Source organism: Cnephaeus nilssonii (assembly GCF_951640355.1).
Source record: "Cnephaeus nilssonii genome assembly, chromosome: 9".
Classification (NCBI taxonomy): Eukaryota; Metazoa; Chordata; class Mammalia; order Chiroptera; family Vespertilionidae; genus Cnephaeus; species Cnephaeus nilssonii.
Window position 1 is genome coordinate 9,415,912 of NC_137080.1, and position 22,430 is coordinate 9,438,341.

Genomic DNA, 22,430 nt, shown 5'->3' on the forward strand with positions numbered 1-22,430 from the left:
ACTTTTCCACTCTTACTCTCCAGGTCCCAGGGCAGGTAAGGAAGCAGCCAGATACCATTAGGGCTCTAACCCCGGAGGAGCAAAGGGGAAGCCTGCCAGGGGTGGAGGTGGGTGATGTCCTGGCAAAGCTTTAAGTACCTGAAAATGAGAAACTGATTCATCTCAATGATAATCACGCTGCTGCTGGTGTAATTCGAAACATGGTAATTAAGGAAAATTAAATAAAGCCCAAAGGGTTTTGTCTATGGGAAAGAAAATAGAAGATCAGTAAAACAAATGTATATTATTAGATCATCTGAAGTTTAATTCCTCTTCACTGCTACTTATTACAACCATCACCATTATTATTATTATTATTATTATTATTATTATTATTATTATTTATTGGTAGGTTCTGAGCTCCCTGCTTTATATGCATTATCTCATTTAATCTTCACAGCAACTTTAGGATGTGGGTCCCATTATTAATCCCATTTACTGGAAGCTTAGGAAGGTCCCATGGCCCCCCAAGGTCATCCAGACAATGAGTAGTGACTCGGTTGTATTCACACCAGGAGCAGCTGCCTATGGCCTGGGCTCCGAAACCCTGCTCTACTGCGTCCAAGGTTTAGTCCTTAAAACAGGAGGAGCCGTTTGCTGCTGACCTCTGACCTCGTCTGGGACTACGTGCGGTTTTTAGCAGGTGTAGGGTAGGCGCTCACCAAAGGTGACAGCGCTCACTGACCAGCACCTCCCGTGGGCCAGGATCTCCACTGACTGTGTGAATGAGTGTCTGTCCATCCACGTGCTGAACCCGCTCCTTCCTGTTTTCATCAGCCATCGGCCAGCCAGCGGTCAACCACCTGCCCTTTTACTGCCCACGCTGCCTCAGGCCTGCCCGTCCTGGGTTTCCTTCCTGCCTCCCCTCCAGTGCGTGGCTCTCTGCTCCCTCAGGTGTCACCCAGGAGGGTCAGGTTCTTTGTTTGCATGACTCTCTCCATGTCGCCCTCCCATAGGGCCCCCCTTTACCAAACCAGGCGCTGGGAACCACTGCCAATGGATTCTTCCCGCTCTCCTGGCACCGGGATACGAGTAAGTACCTACAACAATGTACAAGACGAAGCGTCTGGAAAGCAGGACAGGTGGAAGCCACAGGATGAGGGGTCGCTCTGAAGTGGAGATCAGTCAGAAACGAGGAGAGACGGCAGCTCTGCACGCGCGGATTTTGTCAGAGGGAAAGGCCGAGCCGCTGGCATGGAAAGGATGAAGGCCCTGCTGAGGAGGGCTCCCTCTCGGCGGTGGACAAGCAACTTCTTTTACCGCCTCATGTGGAGCCTGTACAAGGAGCAAGCTTGTAGGATAGCACCTGGCACGCCCTCTGAGCACGGCCAGTGTGGTGTTACCAGCAAGGCTCTGACGTCTCCACTTTGGTACACTGGACCTGAAAACCTTCACTCACCATCAAAATGTGGCCACTGGTTTCTGCAGCAAAAATACTTCTTGTTCACAGACCCCATCACCACCCACACTTCACCCGAGGCCTCTTCATTCTAGGGCACCAGCAGTTTTGAAATAAGGACACCAAATAATGGCCCATTGCAACAGGCGCAGACACAGGTTCCCACGTACACATCCCAGTTACTGCATCCTTAACCTAATCACGCACTGGGCAGCAATGAACTTTATGGCTATGTAATGCATTGGAACACTTTCTAGCCTCTTTTTCCTGAGACTATAATACAGTTAATCCTCATAGCCATTAGTCTGTATACAGTAGGTGCTCAAGATAGGACAGCTATGAGACAAGAGCCTAGTGCTGTTCGTGCTAACTTACTTGGAACGCTAACCCTGAAACAGAATCAAGTTTCAACCTGGACAACATGAATGGGCGAGAGGAAAAAGCTGGAAGACATTAGCTGACTTCCCATCTACTGAGTCACTTTGATAATGACCCTCAAGGTCAAGCTATTCTACTTGAAAATTGCAATGCCATGAGGCTGTATATATTAAAATAAAGCCTCTACACAAAGAGGACCTCAATGCGGATGAAAGTGATTATACTGTGGCGGCATTAGGTAATCCAGAGCTAAATATGGAAATGCATAGGCTAAGCTGTTCCATTCATTGTACTGAAAACAATGAGGAGCCCCGAGGGCATATCTTGTTGCTCCTCTGGTTATGCTCTTGTTGATCTCATCACAATAAGATCTCAACCCGAAGTTATTTATTGACACAGAACCAGCCCAGGGCTTGGTGAGCCAGGGGTAGCAAGGAGAGGCACTGTCCAGAGGGTAAACTGAAGTGGCCAGTATGATGGGACGCTCCCCAGAAACTCGACCTCAAAGAGTGCTGGCCTCCTGAGTGGGGCCAATGCAAAGATTTCCTTCTGTCCTGCTGGAGGCCTGGGCCCAATGTGTGGCCATAGAGTGAAATGTGTGATGTGAAGAAAACTTCCTCCTCTCTGAAATCCAAAGCACAATGTTTATGGTCATCTTGTTACTTAGAGGAGAGAGGAGGCAGAGGTGCAGAGAGGTAGAGGTAGATAGATCATAGGATGGTTTACAGTTTCCATAAGTGGTTTTTCAACAGATTATAGAGGCTGGATTTCTACAGCCGCAGTTTTACAATCTGAACAGAAGTACACTCCATGCTTGATCTTGAAGTAGATGCAGGTTCCACCTGCAGGAAACTTCTCTCCCAGGACTTACCTGGGGACAGAGCATGTCACCGGGGATAGGACAGCGGGTTCCTCCTGGAGGCTCCGCTCCTGTGCAGCTCCAGACAGGGCGGTGGGAACGGACAGGCGGCAAGGCAGGCACCTGGGCCTGAGAGCGGACCTGGGGCGGGTTATTGAACTTGCTGAGACCGCCCTGTGTCTGCTGCTAAGTAGGGAAAGTACAGCTACCCAGGTCTCATCTCCCTTCAGGGGGTTAAATGACAAGGTGCGTGCAAGGAGCCTGCGCAGTGTGCCCAGCTGGGAGTGGGGCCTGTTGCGTGGCCATCTGTGCCCCAGGTTCCTCCTCAATAGAACGGGAAAACAGCCAGATTGGAACCTCTGTTTGTACAAAAGCAAATGAACTCTCTGCACACTGACAAGGCATCACGAGGAATTCTCAGCCCCCCTCGCTCTCTTTCAAAACTGACCCCTCCTCTCATTTCCCACCAGGACTACTGCAAGGACACCTAACGAATCCCCCTGTTGTGGGTCCCGCCCGCTCCAACTTTGCAGGAGAATCTGGTGTGAGCTTTCTAACACTCGGATTTGATGTATGTGTCCTGCATAAATTCCTGCCGCGACTCCTCACAGCCTTCAGCTCAAGGGAGGCCCTTCAAGCCTGGCGCCCCTGCCTACCTTTCTGGGCTCCTCTTTCTTAAAAAATAAATTTTTATTGAAGAGAGGGAGAGGGAGAGAGAGAAGACATCAATGATGAGAGCGAATCATTGGTCAGCTGATTCCTGCACGTCCCTGTGACCCGGGCATGTGCCCTGACCGGAATCGAACCATGACCTCTTGGTTCATAGGTCTACACTCAACCACTGAGCCACCACAGCTGGACTGGGCCCCTCTTTTTACCACTCGCTTGCTCCCTCCCAGTCTCTCCCCACCCTTCTCCCCCGACACCCAGGCACTCATTGCTTGTGCTCTCAGGACTCCGGACCCCTGTCCTCTCCTGCTTCTTTGTCTTTATTCTCCTCTGACTGCCAAGACCATCCCTCCTGCTGTCATCACCTGCTAACTCCTCCTCCAAGATTCCTCCTCTGATCCTTCCCACCCCGTCTGGGTCAGGTCAGGTGCTCCTGGTGCATTTCCATTTATAAGCCATGATCAAGGAAGCGAGGGTGGTCACCCCACAGTGCTCTGGGACTCTATGTGGTCCCCTGTCCGCCACAAGGCGGAGGGGAGCCACTGGCAGGGCTCATGCTGCAGCTCGCTGGGCACCGCATGTCTGCAGAACGGGAGGCTCCTGGACACTGGGTCCGTCTGCTAACAGGGCCCAGCCGAGCCTGGGAAGGCGAGGGTTAACTCTCCCCCCTCCCTGGGCTGGTCTCTCCAGCTCTCTAAGTGGCCAAAGTCCTATAGAACTGTAACCCAACCCTGCATTCCTCTTTGGCGCCCTCCCCTCCCCTTTGTCTCCGAACAGCATTTTTACCACACAACCTCTCCCAGATGCGGAAGGTCCCAAACCAAGCATTCCCTGCTTAAGGCTCTGCCCGCCCGCCCCGCTCCCCCCTTTGCCCCAGAAAAGAAAGGCGTCCCTAATCAAAAGTAGATTAACTCTCGCCCCTGCCCCTTCCTCCCTGTGCATTTGCATTTGGAACACCATGCAGGAGGCTATAAACGGACCCAGGCGAGTGATTTATCCGCTGCTGCACGGAGGACAAAGGCCGCAGTCTTTGCAGTGGCTCCGTGTTTACTGTGGGCTGCTGCTGGCGGCCAGCGCTGCCCTCCGACTCATCTCCCAGTGAGCGCTCTGAAAGGTTAACAGCAGAATCCAAGCCCCATTATAAAGCTGGAGGAACACTTGTAACATTTCTTGTTGCTCCAAAGAGGAAAAAAGGCTTGTTTCAGAAGAAAATACTTTAAAGTGTAGTTTTAAAGGAATGACTCACGCTGCCTCTCCCAACACACACACACACACACACACACACACACACACACACACACACACACACGTCCTTTTAGGCAGCAAGTGGAGAAAATGAAAGAGTAATTTTGCTTCAGTGTGATTTTGCCATTTGAAACCGCAGATTTGGGCTGCATGTGGCCTATTTTGGGGGAAGGAGGGGGCCTATGATTCAAGCCCAAGAATTGTTATGAATTATTTCATATTAATTTAACAAAGCAAAGAATCCTCACCTTTGGAACAAGCATTCCACCTGGCTTTGTGTTGGAGAGATGCTTGCTATTTCTCAACATGCCTTTATTCCTTCCATAATTCTTTCCCTTTCAGGGTAAAAATGGTTCTCATTTTTCATAAAGTGTCATCTCACTTCTATTAAGGGACCAGCTACTGTACAAGATTTTCCTCTAAGTATTAAAAGCTAATGATAGTTAATGAAATGCTGACATGATCTACCACATGGGTGAACCGGGGAAACATTTTGATAAGTGAAACCAGCCAGACACAGAAGGACGAATATTGTATGATTCCAGCCACTGCAGAGACAGAAAGTAGGTTGGAGGTTGCCAGGACCCGGGGAAGAGAATAGGGAGTTATTGTTTAGTGGGTACAGAGTTTCTGCTTGGGATGATAAGGAAGTTCTAGAAATGGAAAGTGTGCAACATTGTGAATGTGTTCAATGCCAATGAATTGTACCCCTAAAAAATGGTCAAAATGGTGAATTATAGACATTATATGTATTTTATGTTAGTGAAAACCATTTACAAAGTCAATTATTATAATTGAATAACCGCTTTGTTTAGGAAGGCCAGGCATCAGATACCAAACATAATAAAATGTTCTTGCTACTCAGACTCATCAACAAGGACTTTGGTCATGGCTGGGCCATAATTATGAGTAAAATTCACCAGAGGAACTGAGGTGAGTCTGCACCTATCCCAAGTGGCCTTACACGAATTCATCTACTAAGGGGTTCTTTGCTCTGTTCCTTTGTGCTTGTCACATCCATCCCCTCCCACCCCCACCTTTGCTGTGGGCTAGGAAACCAAATAATGAAACCGATTTTAAGCATGTGAGGTAAATAGGCTCTTAGGGGGAGCGTGGGGTCTCTCCTGGGCAAAGACAAGGATTTACTGTTCGGCGTCAGAAATATCTATTTTGGCTGCTCAAAGGACTTGCTTATTTCCTGGTTCCATTCTTGAGCGCCGAGGCTGGCGGAGATGCAGTCTCCTGTCATTCTTAGGGTTCAGCCTGTGAATTAGACTCATTTACAGAGGACGGAGCTGAGGTCAGCCTGGCCGCTCGTCCCCGGGCACACAGCTGCCTGCCAGCATGGCACCGGAGCCCAGGCCAGGGCCCTGTCCCTAAGCCAGTCTCACTTGGACTCAGCTCCAACCAAAATTCTGAAAATGATTTCATCCCACATTGCAGCCCGTTATATTAGAACGCATCCCAACTACACGTAGGTATGTCAGGTAAACTAAAAACCACAGGATATATTCTTTCTAAATTGCAAAGGTAAGATAATTTCTAGGACGAATACTTTAACATAGATTAGAAAGCACAACGATATTATGATACTTAAAAACCTACCAAAAATTACTGGCTTTGTCTAAATAATACCAGTAATGATAATAATAATAATAGCTCTTATTTGAGTGCCTACTGTATGCCTAGCACTTTGCTAAGCATTTTGCATGGATAAACTTATTTAATTTTCACAGTAATCCTATTATTTCCTTTTACATGTGAAAAAACACACACAACAGAACTTAGAGAAGTTCAGCAACTTGTCCAAGATCCTATAGGGAAAGGGCAGAGCCAGGATTTGGATTTAGTTCTTGCAGATTTTAGCTTTTCATCATTTTGTTATATTCCATGGGGCGGGGGGAGGAGGAGGTAATTTGTGCTGCCTTTAAATGTCTATTGTTTCCTTTATCACAAAGGTGCAAGCAACATCTGTTCTTTGGAAGACATTTCTGGGCATGGGAAACTTCTCCCAACTGAAGGTTCGTTGGTTTAGAACATAATTTCCTGAATTCTATAATTTTCTACCCACTCAGTCTAATTGAATATTCAAGATGGCACACACCCAAAGGCAGCATAATTCTGGTTCAACTGAACAGGACCTGTTCTAGCAAATCTTCAATAGAATTTTGCCCACAGGCAGTCTCTGAAATATATTAGCAGTTCTTTAGCAGACTAGTAATAATAGCTACTCAATCACCAGAGTTAACTGAAGTTTTTGAAATGCCTTTTCATTAAAAAATCAAAATGTTGTCTTAAAAGAAAAGGCTGATCGAATGGGAAGGGACTTTTTAGTAGCAGGCATTTGTACAAGTGCTTCGTCATTCAAAAAAAATGAACATACTCAGTTATGTCTGTGAAAAGTAGTTTCTATGTCTTCCCACCCCCATTTATGCTGTAAGTTAATCCTTTCCTTTAATATATTGTCTAACTGAATCTGTAAGTGTAGGTGCAAAATATTTTTCTAATGTTAACATCAGAAACACTAATAGTTACCTCTTAAATCTCCTTGAGACTCAGTGGTTGAGCATTGACCCATGCATGAACCAAGAGGTCCCTGGTTCGATTCCCGGTCAGGGCACATGCCCTGGTTTTGGGCTCAATCCCTATTAGGGGGTGTGCAGGAGGCAGATGATCTCTCATTGAGGTGTTTCTTTTTCTGTATCCTACTCTCTCTCTCTAAAATCGATTAAAAAGCATTAAAAAAGTTTCATAGACATCAAACGCTATAGTTTGTGCAAGAATATTTGATCAAATTGTGAAAATCTTTTCAGTAATAAAATATTTCTAACTATGTGTATTTATAAGGAATCATGTTTGTTGGTTTAAGATTGGGGTAAAATCTATTCGTTAAAGTTTTAAAGAATATGAATAAACTCTAAACTGCCAAGAAAGATTGAAATTCTTTTAAAGCATATTTTTTTCTTATAAGGTGGCAAGAAAAATGCATTAGGATATTTGTCATTGTCTTTATTAGTCTTACTTAATATAAATGGGAAACCATGTTTTCTAACAACCAGTCTAGTATTCTTTAATCGTCTCGTCTGAGCAAAGGGGACAGGGGTGTGGCGAGACCTATTTGTAACAGTCATAACACTTTGGAAGAATAAGCAGAGTCAGTTCAGCTTTAACTTTTGTTTTGAAAACATCAATTTGTTCCCACACAATTAATATATTAGGGAACAGTCTGAACTTAATTCAAATGTCCTAATTTTGCCTTTGCTTTTAGGCAGTGTCATACCTGCAGATTCCCAATCGAGGATCAAAAATATTGTTTTCAATATGAGGTTGGTTGAATCCACAGATATGAAACCCAAGGGTATAGAGGATTGGCTGTATATTTATTGAAAAAAATCCATGTGTACGTGGATCAATGCAGTTCAAACCACGCTGTTCAAGGGTAAACTGTATATATAATGCATTGTAGAGACTGCCAGTTCACAAAAATGTTTCCTCCCTTCTTTGGGCACTTAGCTGTTAATATAACTTTTTGTGTGTTTGCTGTTATTAAGGCACATATGTAGAAAATTTAGAAGTGGTAGTTATGCAGTATATTTACAGCTGTCGGAATCCATGAGGTGATGCAAAGTCTTAAAGCATTGGTAACACTTGCTGCCTACCAAGTTTGCAAGAGAGTCTGACCAATGGAGGGATTTCAAATAATGCTCCTTCGTTTTGACTCAAAGTCTGGTCATAAGTTAAGATTTATGAATTAATATTCAGCTGTAAAAATGTTTCTGTAACTGAATAACCTCAACTGCCACCGGTCATTAAATACACATGAATTCTTGTGAGCAGCCAACAGCTTCTTTTGCGTGGCAACTCTGCAAACCTCTGGCTCACTTGGTTCTGCTGAATGCTGCTCACCTTCAACTATTTTCATTGCTCATTAGCAACCAATCAGAAGGTATTAACAGAACATTTAACATGGGCAAACCCATTAGGCATGGCAGGAGGGGAAAGCCCAGCTCCCTGCCCTCCCTCCTTCCCACAGGAGATTGCAAACAGCAGAAGAGAATGACACGCAAACCACTGTGTTCCTACCTTCTAAGTTTTTGTCACTGTTGGGTGGCAAGAGATGAGAGTGAGATAGGATAGGGAGGAAGGAGGCATATCAACAAAAAAAGAGACATGGAAATGAACCGTCAGTGAGATTTGGGGATTATATGCAGTGATCAGGTGTGCTATTTGAGGAATAGTTTCTACATAAGCAGAAACCTATTTAGCACGTTTACTTCTTAATGATCATAGATCTTAAATGGTTTTAAGAGAGATCTCACTCGCCCATTATGATAAAAGCCCTAGAGGAAAAAACAAATAGAGACATTCAAATAAAAGTGCTCAAATGCCACGTAAAAGAAAACGTACATTAAACTGTGCCAAGTACCACAGTGTAAGTTCTTTATTAAATCCACCCACATAACAAGCCTTCATTAAAGACGATCCCTGCCAAGTCCTACACGCTAGCCTTGAACACATAGTTCCCTCAGCATTCAAGAACGTTTGTCTCCAGGAACCTCATACAAAGTGTCAGTATAATAAATGTTATTTAACCTGGAGGGAGGGTTTTGAGTGAGGACATCTGCAAGTACCAAGACAATACAATCTACGACAAGTCACCTCTTCTCAATAGGCTTCTCCCTTGGTTCAAGACCATTCTCCTCTTGGTCAGTATCCTAAGCAGTTACAGCTGGTCCAGAGAAGGCCCATGTGGAGTCAGTCCTTCATAGCTACGGGAGAGAGTGGCAGAGGCAGGAACTGCCCCTTCCACACCCAACCCCCTTGTCTCCAACAGGATCACTAGGAAGCCAAGCTTCATCAGAAACACCTCAAATCCACAGTGTTGTACGTGAGGGAGGGTTGGCCCAGGACAAAAGCCAACACAGGGACAGTGGGGGTAAGGGCGAGAGATCAACCAAAGGACTTATAGGCATGCATATAAGCCTAATCAATGGACACAGACAACAGGGGGGTGGGGGCATAAATGGGAGGTGGGGGGTAATGAGGGAATAAGGACACATATGTAATACCTTAATCGATTAAAAAAAACAACAACGCAGATCCCACTCCCTCCAAGTCTTGGTCACCTCGCGAGCCTATGAGCTAAGTCTCTGGGAAGAACAAATGATCGAATCACAGCACGAACTCCCAAGGCGTGCTTCCTGGGTTTCCCTTTTTATTCCGCACAAATATACTAGTACCGTGGTCAGCAAACTGCGGCTCGTGAGCCACATGTGGCTCTTTGGCCCCTGAGGGTGGCTCTTCGACAAAATACCACGGCCTGGGCGAGTCTATTTTGAAGAAGTGGCGTTAGAAGAAGTTTAAAAAATTTGGCTCTCAAAAGAAATTTCAATCGTTGTACTGTTGATATTTGGCTCTGTTGACTAATGAGTTTGCCGACCACTGTACTAGTAGAAGGCTTGCTTCCCAGTGTAAGAGGGTTCCCCTACCAAGAGCAGCCTTTTCTCAGAGCTCCGGCAATGGAGGAAATTTCCAAAACCGAGAGTGACTATTGAAGGATCTTGGTTAGATGGGATTTGATAAAGCAGAGTACAGAAGTCTGAACTGTGCAGAAATGAAAAGTGACTTACCATCACCTCTATAAATGATTAGACTGTTGGCATTTTGTATTTAAAAAAAAAATACCCATTTTAACTATCTTCATTGGGTAGAGTTGCTGCAAGTGGAAAAAATACAGTAAATCCTAGCTTAATGTTGTGGGTAGGTTTTGTAACTTGAAGATGGACTTATAACGAAACCAATTTTACCAGAGGCGAATGGATACAAATAAGAATTAAATTCTTAAGGCATCTCATCAATGTTATAATGACACAACACAAAGAAATGATGTTATTTCAGGACCTGCTGTAATTGGCTACTCTTAATAAAGGAAAAAACTAGATAAAACGAGTCTAAAATTTTTATCCTAATTAAATTTCTGCTGCAGTGAATTGACTAATCTGATTATTTTTCTGAAAGACCTTAGGTAAGATGGTAGAGTTAACTCTCTACCCAGCAAATTCAAAGGAGGCTGGTGAGGATGATGATTTCTATTTATTACTTACCATGTGCCAGGCACTATTGTAACAGCTTTTCATATATCATCTAATTAACCCAACGAAGCAGGTGCTACTTATTAGTCTCATTTTACAGTTGATGAGCCACAGGCACACCTTCACAGTCTATTGTAGTGGTCGGCATGCTATGGCCTTTGGGTGCAATCTGGCCCTAAAGTTTTACTGCAACTTCCACACCCATTCCTGGCTGCTTTTTTTTTTTTTTTTAAATATTTCTTTATTGATTTCAGAGAGGAAGGGAGAGGAAGAGAGAGATAGAAACATCAATGATGAGAGAGAATCATTGATTGGCTGCCTCCTGCACATCCCCTAATGGGGATCAAGCCTGCAACCCAGGCATGTGCCCTTGACCGGAATCGAACCTGGGACCCTTCAGTCCACAGGCCGATGCTCTATCCACTGAGCCACACCAGCCAGGGCTCCTGGCTGCTTTTGAGCTACAATGGCAGCGCTGAGCAGCTGTGACAGACCGCAGGGCCTAGAAAGCCTAAAATACTCACTATCTGTGGACTTTATAGAAAAGGCCCACCAAGGCCTCGTGCAAAACATGGCTAATTCGTGGATAAAGAAAGAAGGGCAAGAACATTTGGACAGCTTGAAATAGAAGTTTTCCTGAAACTTTCTTAGCAAAGGTTCTGTTTTTTAATTTATATTTTTTCTTCTCATCACCAAAAAGGATTTATTCGGGGGGAAAAGAAAGGATTACAAATCTGGAACCTGCAGACATGGCCACCTACATGCAAGTTCCCTTGACCTGCTTTCTTCCATTCATATTTTACCTTATTACGTCTCACCCAGGTGTGCCAACCAGCCCAGAAAAAGCAAGAGTGCTCATGGACTACCAGTTCAACAACTAAAGGCTTCTCTCTCCGTTTAGCGAGTCTTGATTAGGTGGAAAAGTTTCCAAAAAGGAAAAGAAAAAGAAGGGAAAGACTAAAGAAGGCTTTGACAACCATATATTTCCTAATAGGTTGTAACATTTTTGGCAGTTTCACAGGTATTCCTTCTCAAGTACAAATGACATCATTGTTGAAATTAAAAAAAACAATTGGCTGGGCTTATTTGACATTTGGTATCACATATTGTTTTGGTTGAGCATCAATTGATCTTTCTATTTTTACTGGGAAGTTACGTCATAGCTATTTTTAGTCGACAGTGTCTGGTTCTATTATTTGTGGAACTCGGCACACAATCATGCCTTAGAATTTTTTTTTTTCTTTTTGCTAACGCTATAAGAATGTATGTATTTGATGGGGAATGTTCTCATCCGTAAATGTCCTACTATTTTCTGAAACATTTCAGAATAAAAGTCTAAAACAGGAAGGAGGCACTAACAAATGACAGAATTTGGTATATTGCTAGGCAGCAAAGTGAATGTAGCCTTACAGTATGTCTTTAAAATATTAACATTTTCATCATTAATTGTGAATGAGTTAACATCTGAGCTGTTCTGCTAAGTATTAGTTAATCCTGCAAAACCTGCCCATAAATCAAAGTCAAATTAAAAATTGAATTTCCAGAGTACGAAAGCTGGCACATAAGTGGAGCTCGATTTGCACAGTCAAATAATTTATGCAAACTTGTTCGCTGCAAAAGTGAACAGAAATTCCTAAGACAAGACAAAGCCCCCAGTTTTCCTCTTCGTGTCACCACTTTCCACCAAATGCCAATCAGCACCGAGAACAGCCTAGAACAGCAGTTCCCAAGCTTGTCTGCTTATCAGAACCAGCTGCGAGCTTTCACAATTCCACCTCCAGGCCACACCCCAGGCTCATGAAATGCGGTCTCCGGAGGTGGGACCTAGGTATCAATATTTTTGGAATCCCAGACACCATTAGAGAGTTGTGATTAGGGCGGAGATAGCCTGATGGGCGCAGCCCAGAGACACATGACGCCTGCAATTCAGGAGGCCTGCAGTCCTACTCCATCCTGTCCGCTCCACTATCCGCCAGGCACTCAGTTCGCTGGTGCAGGAGTTGTTAGCACAACCCACAGGTAAATGCATTGGTATCATCATTCTTGCTCCTAACACATAATCAATTCGTTAATGCAAACAGTAAGAGGATTCTAACGCAGTAAGTACTGCCTTAGTTAAGTTATGACCTGTTTAAACATTCACACCATTTCTGCATCTTAGGAGACAACACATCCCCCACAGCTGGCTTTGCTTTTTATTTTACAAGCTTATTTATCCTGCAAAACAAACTAAAAAACAAACAAACAAACAAAATAGTTGGCCTTACCTCTACGATGCTTTTTAAATCTTGCACATACGTCCTTTCAGTCTCTAGGATTTCCTGGACAACTCTGTCCACGTAGAGGAGCTTGGGGCTGGTGGCCGATTCGGCACTTGTTTTGGTGGCCCCGTTGGCCTCCCCCCTCCGCTGGGCCCAGGGCGGCCTCTCGCTGCCCGTGTCCGGGCTCTGCTGCCCGGCCAGGCTATCCCTCTGCAGCTCGCTGCTGGAAACCAGCCTGGCTGGGACCAGCTCCAGTTTGATGGCCCCTGCCTCCTTATCCTGGGGAAACAAGCCCAAGTGGCTGTTTGAAACTAAGGTCATTCGGCTGCCAAAGGAGCCATGACTGTCCCGGGAAGAAGCCGACGACGACGTGGAGCCGAAGCTGACCGGGCGGTCGCTGTCCGAGAGCTCCATCGTCTTCCGTTCTTGGCAGCGGGAATGCCTGGCTGTGGTCTTGGGATCTGGATCTTCGGTTACAGCTAATGGCACATCAAGATGCAACTGGTGGACATCTAAATGCATTAAAAGAAAAAAAAGAAGAAAAAGGACGAGATAAGCAAGGTATTTTAAAATGACATCAAACAGAAAATTTAAAGGTTAAAACCCACCCCAAACATATATAGGGTCAAAAGAGGCAGAGAGTTAGTTCCAGAAGGACATGCAGAGGTACCGTGGTAGGTGTTAGAGTTTCTAAAGCATCACCTGGGACCAGGCTAGAAATGCGGTCTCAGGCACCACCTGGACCTACTGAACTTCAGTCTGCATTTGGACAAGATGTTGGTGCTGTGTGCACACGCGTTAGGGTTTGGAGGAAATGCAACCATCGCCTCAAAATGGGACCACCTGGGATGACTACGGGATGCAGATTGGTCCCAGTTTTCTGAATTAAAAGCTCAGCGGTCAGGGCATCAGGAGTCTGTAGCTTTAAGAAGCACCACAACTGATTCTTATCGGCCAAAAACGCACCCGAGGTGATTCTTCTGGAAGCTTACGAAACACTGTTCTTCATTCCACCTTAATCCCACAAAGGTTTAAGCCTCCATCCCGGAGCTACTGCTACTGACTCAATGGATGCTGACAATTTGCATTTTACTAGTAAACAGCATGGAGAAAGTGTTGCATGGTTAATATTTTTCTAATCCTGGGCAAGAAAAACCCAACTATTAAGACCCACACCCCCTTTCAAACTTAGCCTCTCACCACGTGTCTCTAAATCTCTACTTGGAAACCGACATTCCACTGTGTTGTATATGGAGCTACGCTGTTACAGAGCATGTCTGATTAACCACAACACCCCCCATGTAACGGCAGATAACATGGCAGTGGAATCATATAATTAACTTATTAATAAACATAGGAATTCAATTATGAGAAAATACTGTATTTTTAAAGAAACGGGGCTGCTTGTGTTTAGAAGAGGGTATGAGCAGAGAATATCTGCGAAGTCTAAAGGTTACTTAGTGCCCATAGCACTGAGATCTTAGGCCCATAAAGGTCCTGCATGAGATTTAACCGTTCCAAAGCTATTTTGCTGAAACGTAAAGTTCCAAACGTCTTCATTTGCAAGGCAGGATCGACATTTCCCCCTTGATGAGCTCCCAGATTTACAGAAACAAAAAGCCTTGTATAAACAGTGTGATTGTTATCATTTTGGTAGATTGTCTTACCACCAAAATCCATGTTTATGGGTTTTGTTTTAGAGAATTAGAAGAGTAAAACTTATGTTTGGAAGGTTAAAACAAGACAAACACAATAACAAGAATATAGATTAATGATCATCTTTTAAGAGGAACATGAATTTTATTTCACTCTATAATAAACGTCACCTAACAGCTGGTACTCATATTTCTAGAATATAAAGAATCCATCAAGTCTGCATCCTTCAACATCCTGACTTTTTCTAGAGAGTTTCTATCCATGGCAAATATTAGTGACAAGTTATAAGGCAAATATTAAAATTACTGAGTGTAAAATAAAGGAACTAACTTGGGTCAACAAGGAAGAATGGTAAGAAAGTGTGGGAAATGAGTAATTGATCAGCACAACCACTACCACATGGTACACGTTTGCCACAAATTTTTAAAGCTTTTGCAATATTCTTTCTGCTTGCCCCATAACAACTTTATGGCCTATAAAACACAGATGGGTTATAGTAGTTAAAATGCACTTGCCCTAAAAAGCATGGTCCAACTTGAGGGTGGCAAAAATCCAAGAAGCAGCCGGGCACTGAGGTGTGCTTGCTGCAAAGGATGCTTGCCCACATTTGGGAATGGTGTTAAGAAAGTCCTGGACAGTTCAAAGTAGGAGCAGACATAACAAGGTTTTCTTCCTTTTGGCCTCCACCACAACCACAACCATGAGGTTGATCACACTTTCACAACTGGGTGTTAACAGAAAGTATATGAAGATCCTTCAAGGTCCCAAGGGTTGAATGAGGCTGTGAGGACCAAATATAAGTTGGAATAATGTCTATGAAGCTAGGGCACCAGAAGGCTCTCAATCAACCTCCCCCAGAGATCTGCATACACTGGTTTCCAGGGCAAGTTATGGTTTTCTAGCTAGACAAGAATCAACCTTCTCTCCAGTATAGAAAACTATATTTAATAGTTATATAACTCTCGGCAAATGCTCATTATCAGGATTGGTGAAAATGGACACAATAGAGACTCATTTACTAGCACTTACTTTCACTCTAGGTAAGCCAGCCAACAGTGGGACCTAGGAACGAAAGAGGAACAAAAAATCGGTAGTGATTTTAGAGGAGTCCATGCTGGGCAGCTGGGAGTGATAGTGCCTTTTATACTTTCAAAGGCGGGCAAAGTGCGGTGTGAAACTCAGGGAAAGGGGGATCGCTTCGTGGCTGAGTCAAACAGCAGCATGAATTGGGCCCTGCTCCAAGGAAGGAATCACATGTTGCACTACCAGGCCATGTAGCTGATCCTTGAATTACATAGGTTTGAATTGTGTGGGTCCACTTATACGCAGATCTTTTTAAATAAATACCTGCTCTGTTTTTGACTGGGAGCCTGCAGATGCAGACTTGAGCATCTGTGGATTTTGGTATCTGTGGGGTCCTGGAACCAATCCCCTGAAGATTCTGACAAGTTAAGTTTTTGGGAAATCAAAAGTTATGTGCAGATTTTCGACTGGGCTGGGGTCAGCACCCATAACCCCCGCACTGTTCAAGGGTCAGCAGTATTCTCGGCCCCTGGACCGACCAGCCCATTCCTCAGACTGCCAACCAGGCCCTTCAGAAAACAGAATATCAGCTAGTTGGTGGCTGTAGTAGTTGGCCAAGCTTACTGCCCCAAATCAAACACCTTCCAAAATTACCAATGACAGGAGTGAAACATTTAAAGCTAGTCTGTATAATGGCATATAATATGAGGCTGCCTTTGCTAAAGGATAACATTTTTCATGTTAATTCATTGCCTAGAAGGTAATTACAGTTTTCTCACGTAAGGAAATATACCTCATAAAAACTGTCTAGTCTTGTCCTCACCTCCTTCAAAATAATTTAAGATTTCCACCCTGTCTGGCCTATTCTTCATAATGCAACTCACTGACTTTTAATATTTATTTCTAGAGATGTACTGATCAACACAGCAGCCAGTAGCCACATGCAGCTATTAAGCATTTGACATACAACTAGTCTGAATTGGAATGTGCTATGAGTGTAAAATGCACACCAGATATCAAAGAATTAGTATGCGATGCAATAAAGAGTATAAAATGCCTCATTAATAATTTTCATATTAATTACATGTTGAAATAATATTTTGGAATAGTGGGTTAAAAGAAATATCTCCTGGATGCATTCCCTTCCCTCTCTCCTCCCACCACCCTGGCACGTATCCCCTAACCTCTATGGGAGCCCATGAGACTTGCAACCAGGGGAGCAATGGGCAGTGGAAGCTCATCCCAGGCTAACCCCTGGAACCCGTCTTCAACGCCCCCTATTATCTGACTTCCCAGTGAGCTAAGGCAGCCTAGCCTAAGCTCTCCTGTTACTTCTATGCCCTTCCTTGTTTCACTCTCCTAAGTATATTTTTGCTGCAGTCCATACATTCTTACTTGCTTTTCTTAAACAAAAAAAAATCATCTCCTAAATATCCTTTTTACTCTCTTTAATGTGGCTATTAAAAACATTACAAATTATATATGTGGCTTGCATTATATTTTAGTTGGACAATGCTGACCTAGAATATTCTAGATGATTCTATGATTCTGTAAGATTTAAATTTACTTCCTTATCAATCTTTGTTTAAATAATAATGAACGAAGAGGTGCATATATTTCAAAACTTGCCTTTTTTTTTTAAAAGCTCCATTCATTAGTACACAATATTGTTACGAATTGGCAAAAACGGAGTTGGGAGACAATCCATCCCTGCATACTAGATATTGGGGAAACTGAATCCCCATGATAAGCTGAAACACGAGCCAGAACACTGCAGAGCAGGAAAGCTGTCCCCTCTTCCCTGAGTGAAAGACGTCGGCAGGTTGTACTACCATTTGGGTAATTAGATGCTTTGCTTTCCTTTCCATTTCATCGCCTCTCTCTCTTTCTCCCCCAACCCCCGGTACAGGGCTAATAATAGAGCATCTTCTGCAAACATGCAAAGCATTGCGAATGGCCCAGGACAGGGGGTGTTTGGACCATAAATACCCTAAAGTAAGCTGCTTCCACCCACCTTGAGGGTCTTGGTCCATCTGACCCTTTGTAAACGCACAGATGGTGGTGGTGGAAGCCCAGGTCCAGGGGCCTTGGAGTCCTAATGATTCTTACGACTGGAAGTACCATCAGCCTAAAAGCCATCAGAATAAATATTCCTTCTTGTGCCATCTTCAATTTAAGAAAGACAGCGACACAGCTACCATGTAGATACCCTTTCACCCATTTTACTTCATGACGGGTCCCTCTCTCTAATTTTTTTTTTTTTTTTAAGTGAAAGAGCTTTAACTCCATGGCTTGTGTTTGTTTGCTCTGCCAACTTCCATTGTTTTAATTGCTCTCCTTTGGAACGTCACTGTCAGAATCAAACACAGCTCTTGTGGCTCTAACTTGTCTCTTGGGCTGATTTGGGGTTGAGGCAGAACTTTCCATGGCAAGTAAAGCCCAAGCTTCCTGTGACCGTGTTTACATGTTGAAGGGGGGACTGATGGGCCCACAGTGGCCACTTCCTGTCCCAGCTCCCAGGACAGTTTTACCAGGCAGAGCTGCACAGCAGCGACTGAGGAGGGACCAGGATTTCCAAATTCTGCTTGCTGCTATTCCAGACTACAAACACCTAACCGAGTCCCTTGGCAGGACAAGCATGAAAATCAGGAGAATTCTGTGCTCAAGACCAATGAATAAAATGATGTTGCTCCCTGTTACACTGCCTGCAAATTGCCCAAAGAGGGAAGGCATGAGAGAGACGAAAATATAAGCAAGAAGTTACTCTATCAGCCAGCAAAGGTCATTTAATACAGAGCCAATCTTGGTAGGGCCTCAAAGCTATACACAGCCAACTTCATGATTTCAAACAAAGAAACCCAAACATCTTTTAAGAGTCAAAATTATAGGAAATATAATGATAGCCTGACCGGCATGGCTCAGGGGTTGAGCGTCAACCTATGAATCAGGAGGTCACGGTTCGATTCCCGGTCAGGGCACATGCCCCGGGTTGCAGGCTCCATCCCACTATGGGCCATGCAGGAGGTGGCAGATCAAGGATTCTCTCTCATCATTGATGTTTCTCTCTCTCTCTCTCTCTCTCTCTCTCTCTCTCTCTCTCTCTCTCTCTCTCCATCTTTCTTCCTCTCTGAAACCAATAAAAATATATTTTTAAAACGAGAAATATACTCATTTATATATTTCAAAGACAACATCAGGTATTTGAGGAGAAACTTTCTCCCCTACACACCTCTGATATAGTGGATACCTCAACAGATAAAATAGCCTCTTGGTGTTCTATGATACCGACATGATGCTTGCATTAACGGCCTGGCCAGGACTCCCGGCCAGGAGTCCACATGTTCTTAAAGTTCAGAGTGTTCATTCTAGGAAACATGATTTTCACACTTATTTGCAGCTGTTTGGTAATGAAGAAATAAAAATCTTGTTATCGTGTTCACATGTTAGTTTGACCAATGTTCTATGGTTATGCAAGATGTTTACATGAGGAGAAGCTGCATGAAGAGTGGATAGAAACCTTAGGTTTATCTTGGCAACTTTTCTGTAAATTAAAAAGATTTCCAAAATGAGTAGTTTTTAAAAAAAATCTTGTGGCATTGAAGAGCCAGTAAAGCTGTTACTGGACGGAGCTTGGGCTCGGAGTGGGTCTGCCTCCAGCTGGCCGGCCTGCAGTGTGTGGGTTGTTGACTTCCTGCAGGGAAGATGTTGCAATAAGAGTCCAGGTGATTTTCTGAGGATGTTTATTAACTCTGGGGACAGTGACACAAGGAAGGGCCTAGGATAAAAGAAGCAACAGGAGAGAGACTAGACAGGGCTGCGTTGGCTCACTGAGAAGTCAGAGAGAAGGGGGCCCTGGACACAGGTTCAGGGGTTAGCCCAGGATGAGCTGCCACTGCCCATTGCTCCCCTGGTTGCAAGTCTCGTGGGGCCCCTCGGAGTTTTGGAGATACGCACCTGTGGGGGAAGAAGAGAGGAAGGGAAAGGTGTGGGCATGTTCCTGGGAGGGCAAGCATGTGCCAGGACCTTCATTTTGAGGGTTGTTAATGGTTGGGGGTTTAGGGGAGGATTTCAATAGAATATTTTCCAGGTATGTCCTTTCAGGGTCATGGTCTCCACTGATTGGTCAGTGCCAGAGCTGGGGGTCATAAGTCATTGCAGGTGGCCTTGCTGTCGCCCACCTGGATTTGCTGCTTTTCTGGGCCTGGAGCTAAAGTACACCTGGGGCCTAGGCGTTATCTCTAGGGAGGAAAGGATATGCCGAGAAAGGAAAGGTTGCCCTGGGGGGCGGGCTGGCACCCATTTTGCCTGTTACTAGGCAGCTGGGGCTCTCTCCCCTGGTGACCTTCTGTATCTGGCGGTAAACTGCTTGGCCTGTTTGTTCAGTTATCTGTCTCTGTTTCCCCATTCCACTTGCCAAGGAATTTTCCTAGCTTCTTCCTAGCCTGCCCCAAAGCAAGGACTTGATCAAGAAGATCAAGAATAGAAGATTATTCAGTGTTTTGCAAAAATGCTCTTGTTGAAACAGGAGGTGAGAGGTTGAATGAAGACAAAAATTCCTTGAAGCTGTGCAGTCTGACACTAAATATTCAGATATGCTCCCAAGACTCCTGGGAGGTTGCTCATTGATTCCTATGCCCCTCCATGGGAACTGAGGGGTCCAAGGGCCGCTGCAGCTGGGCAGGGATGAAGCAAGGCAGGTAAGGCAGTTCCTGAATTAGACAAACAGCCTTAGCCCAGGGGTGACTCCGGAACCTCTAGGCTGGAGGGCAGGGGCATGCATTTGGGTCAAAGAGGACCTTAGGGAATTCCCTCCAGGCTTTTGGTACAAATGCAGCTGTTTTGATCTTCACTGTGTGCTTTTTTGTGGTGGTTTAGTGTGGGAGGTGAAGGAGATGGTGGGCTGAGATTAAAGCTACACGATGGGCTGTGTTTTTACTTTCAGAGGGACTGTTTCTGTCCACCGAAACCCAGGCCCCTACTTCCTTAGTAAATAGTTTTCACTGTGCACACGTCCCAGCTGCCCTCCCCCCGCCTCGCCCCCCGCGACTAGGTATGGCCATGTGGTCAATGCTCAGCAACAGAAAATGTCCCTCTGGAACATGCTTCTCAAACCTTTGACCTGGATCCTCCACTCGTCCCCCTTCCCACTGGAAGCCACACATGGCAGGGACCCTGCCTGAGCCAGGGACCTGGCACCGAGGCCCTAGAGCAGGGATTTCCCACCTTTTCCTCTCCTGGCACACGCCAACTAATGACTAAAATTCTGAGGCACACAAAAAAACAGATTTTTGGCTGACCTGACCAAAAAAAGAAAAAAAAAAAGAAGGTGTAATCTTGATTCATTCACACCGGATGGCTATTGTTGTGTTGGCTGTTGCCATTGTTTTGTCTGACAGTCTCAGGGAAAAGAGGTCACTGCTAGTGTGGACACAGCAGTCGCAGGGCAGTAACTACACAGTCAGGTGTTGCATGTTCTCACCATTCTGTGGCACCCCGGTGGAAAATCGCTGCCCTAGAACTGCGGTTGCCAACCTTTCGGACCTCACGGACCACCATGGTCCGCAGACCACCGGTTAGCGACCGCTGCTCTGAGCCATCACATTAAAATTTTGGCCCTTCGGAAGGTGATGTGCTGGAGAAACCAGTGTGGAGACCATGCTGATACGGAGAGATGCTCAAGGACCCCCCTCTCCCCGCCGTCGCTGTTCTGGCCCCTGCTGTTTGCATATTCCCCCGCAGGCACCAGGCATGTGTGTGTGTGTGGGGGGGGCAGCCTTCAGGAAGACAGCCCTGTCATTTCTGACGGCAACTCCGTGGGTACCTGCGTCCAAACCCCTAGTGGAGCCTCTTCTGAACCCCTGACGCCCAGCAACCTTGAGAGGTTATAAATGATGGCTACTTTTTCAAGCCACGACGTTTCGGAGTGATTTGTTACGCAGCAAAGGAGAACCCAAATAGTCTGTTACAACAGATCGGCCCAACCATAATAACATGCCGCTGCTTTACCTCTATCAAAATTATCCTTACAAACAGACAGGCAAAACCAAGCCTCCAGGTCCATTCACGCATCATTACTTTCCAACATTTTATAGGTGGGACAAAATCAACAGAGAGGTTGGGCAACTTGTGGTCGAAGTTGAACTGTGAATCAGAGACTGTGGTTTCTGGTTTCGAGTCCAGTTTTCCTTGTACGTGGGTGCAGATGCACACAGCAGGAGGGCAGAACGGGAGCTCAGAGATCAGGAAAAGAAGGCCTAACTAGGAGCTACATGTGCAAAGCCCACAGTGCCCATTGCCCAAGGGACCCACATAGTAGGTGCGTGTGTGAAGGAATGGATATGGGTCCCACTGTGTGTGTACAACGAGCTCAGAGGACCAGCCAGAAGTTAGGTTCTGACACAACACCGTCTCCTTTGAACAGAGAGTTTGCATTCCTGCCCTGGCTCTGTGCCATCGACGTGCGAATTGCAGTCTTTGGGTATCTGGTTTCCTCTGGTATAAGTCAGGCAGCTGGACAATGACTCCCCCGGTCCCATCCAACCTCCAGGACGTGACTCCCGCCCTGAAATAACCACTTACACAGCTACGGCTGCCTCCAGCGCCCATTCCTCGCTGGAATCACAGCGCAGGCGGTAACCACAAAACAGCAATTTTCTCCTACCTCCTGCTAATGTCAGGTGTTAGATGATAAAACATACCTCGCTGACTTTCCAAAGGCTACAAAACTCTGCTTTAAATTGACGTTAAATAATAATCTACACGCCAGCTTCACTTTGAACAGCCCCTTCCTGCTCGTGTGGACACAGCAG

At 45.1% G+C, this 22,430-nt stretch overlaps 1 protein-coding gene across 2 annotated transcripts in view; it reads right to left on the bottom strand.

Annotated features, from left to right (window-relative positions):
- The window catches only part of PLEKHG1 (pleckstrin homology and RhoGEF domain containing G1), a 191,755-nt gene that overhangs the window by 60,420 nt on the left and 108,905 nt on the right, over positions 1–22,430 (bottom strand). For both annotated transcript variants that reach the window (XM_079780707.1, XM_079780706.1), the window contains one exon: positions 12,949–13,454. In XM_079780707.1, coding sequence (XP_079636833.1) covers positions 12,949–13,356 — 408 coding nt within the window. In that variant the 5' untranslated portion in view covers positions 13,357–13,454. The remainder of the gene's footprint in view (positions 1–12,948; positions 13,455–22,430) is intronic.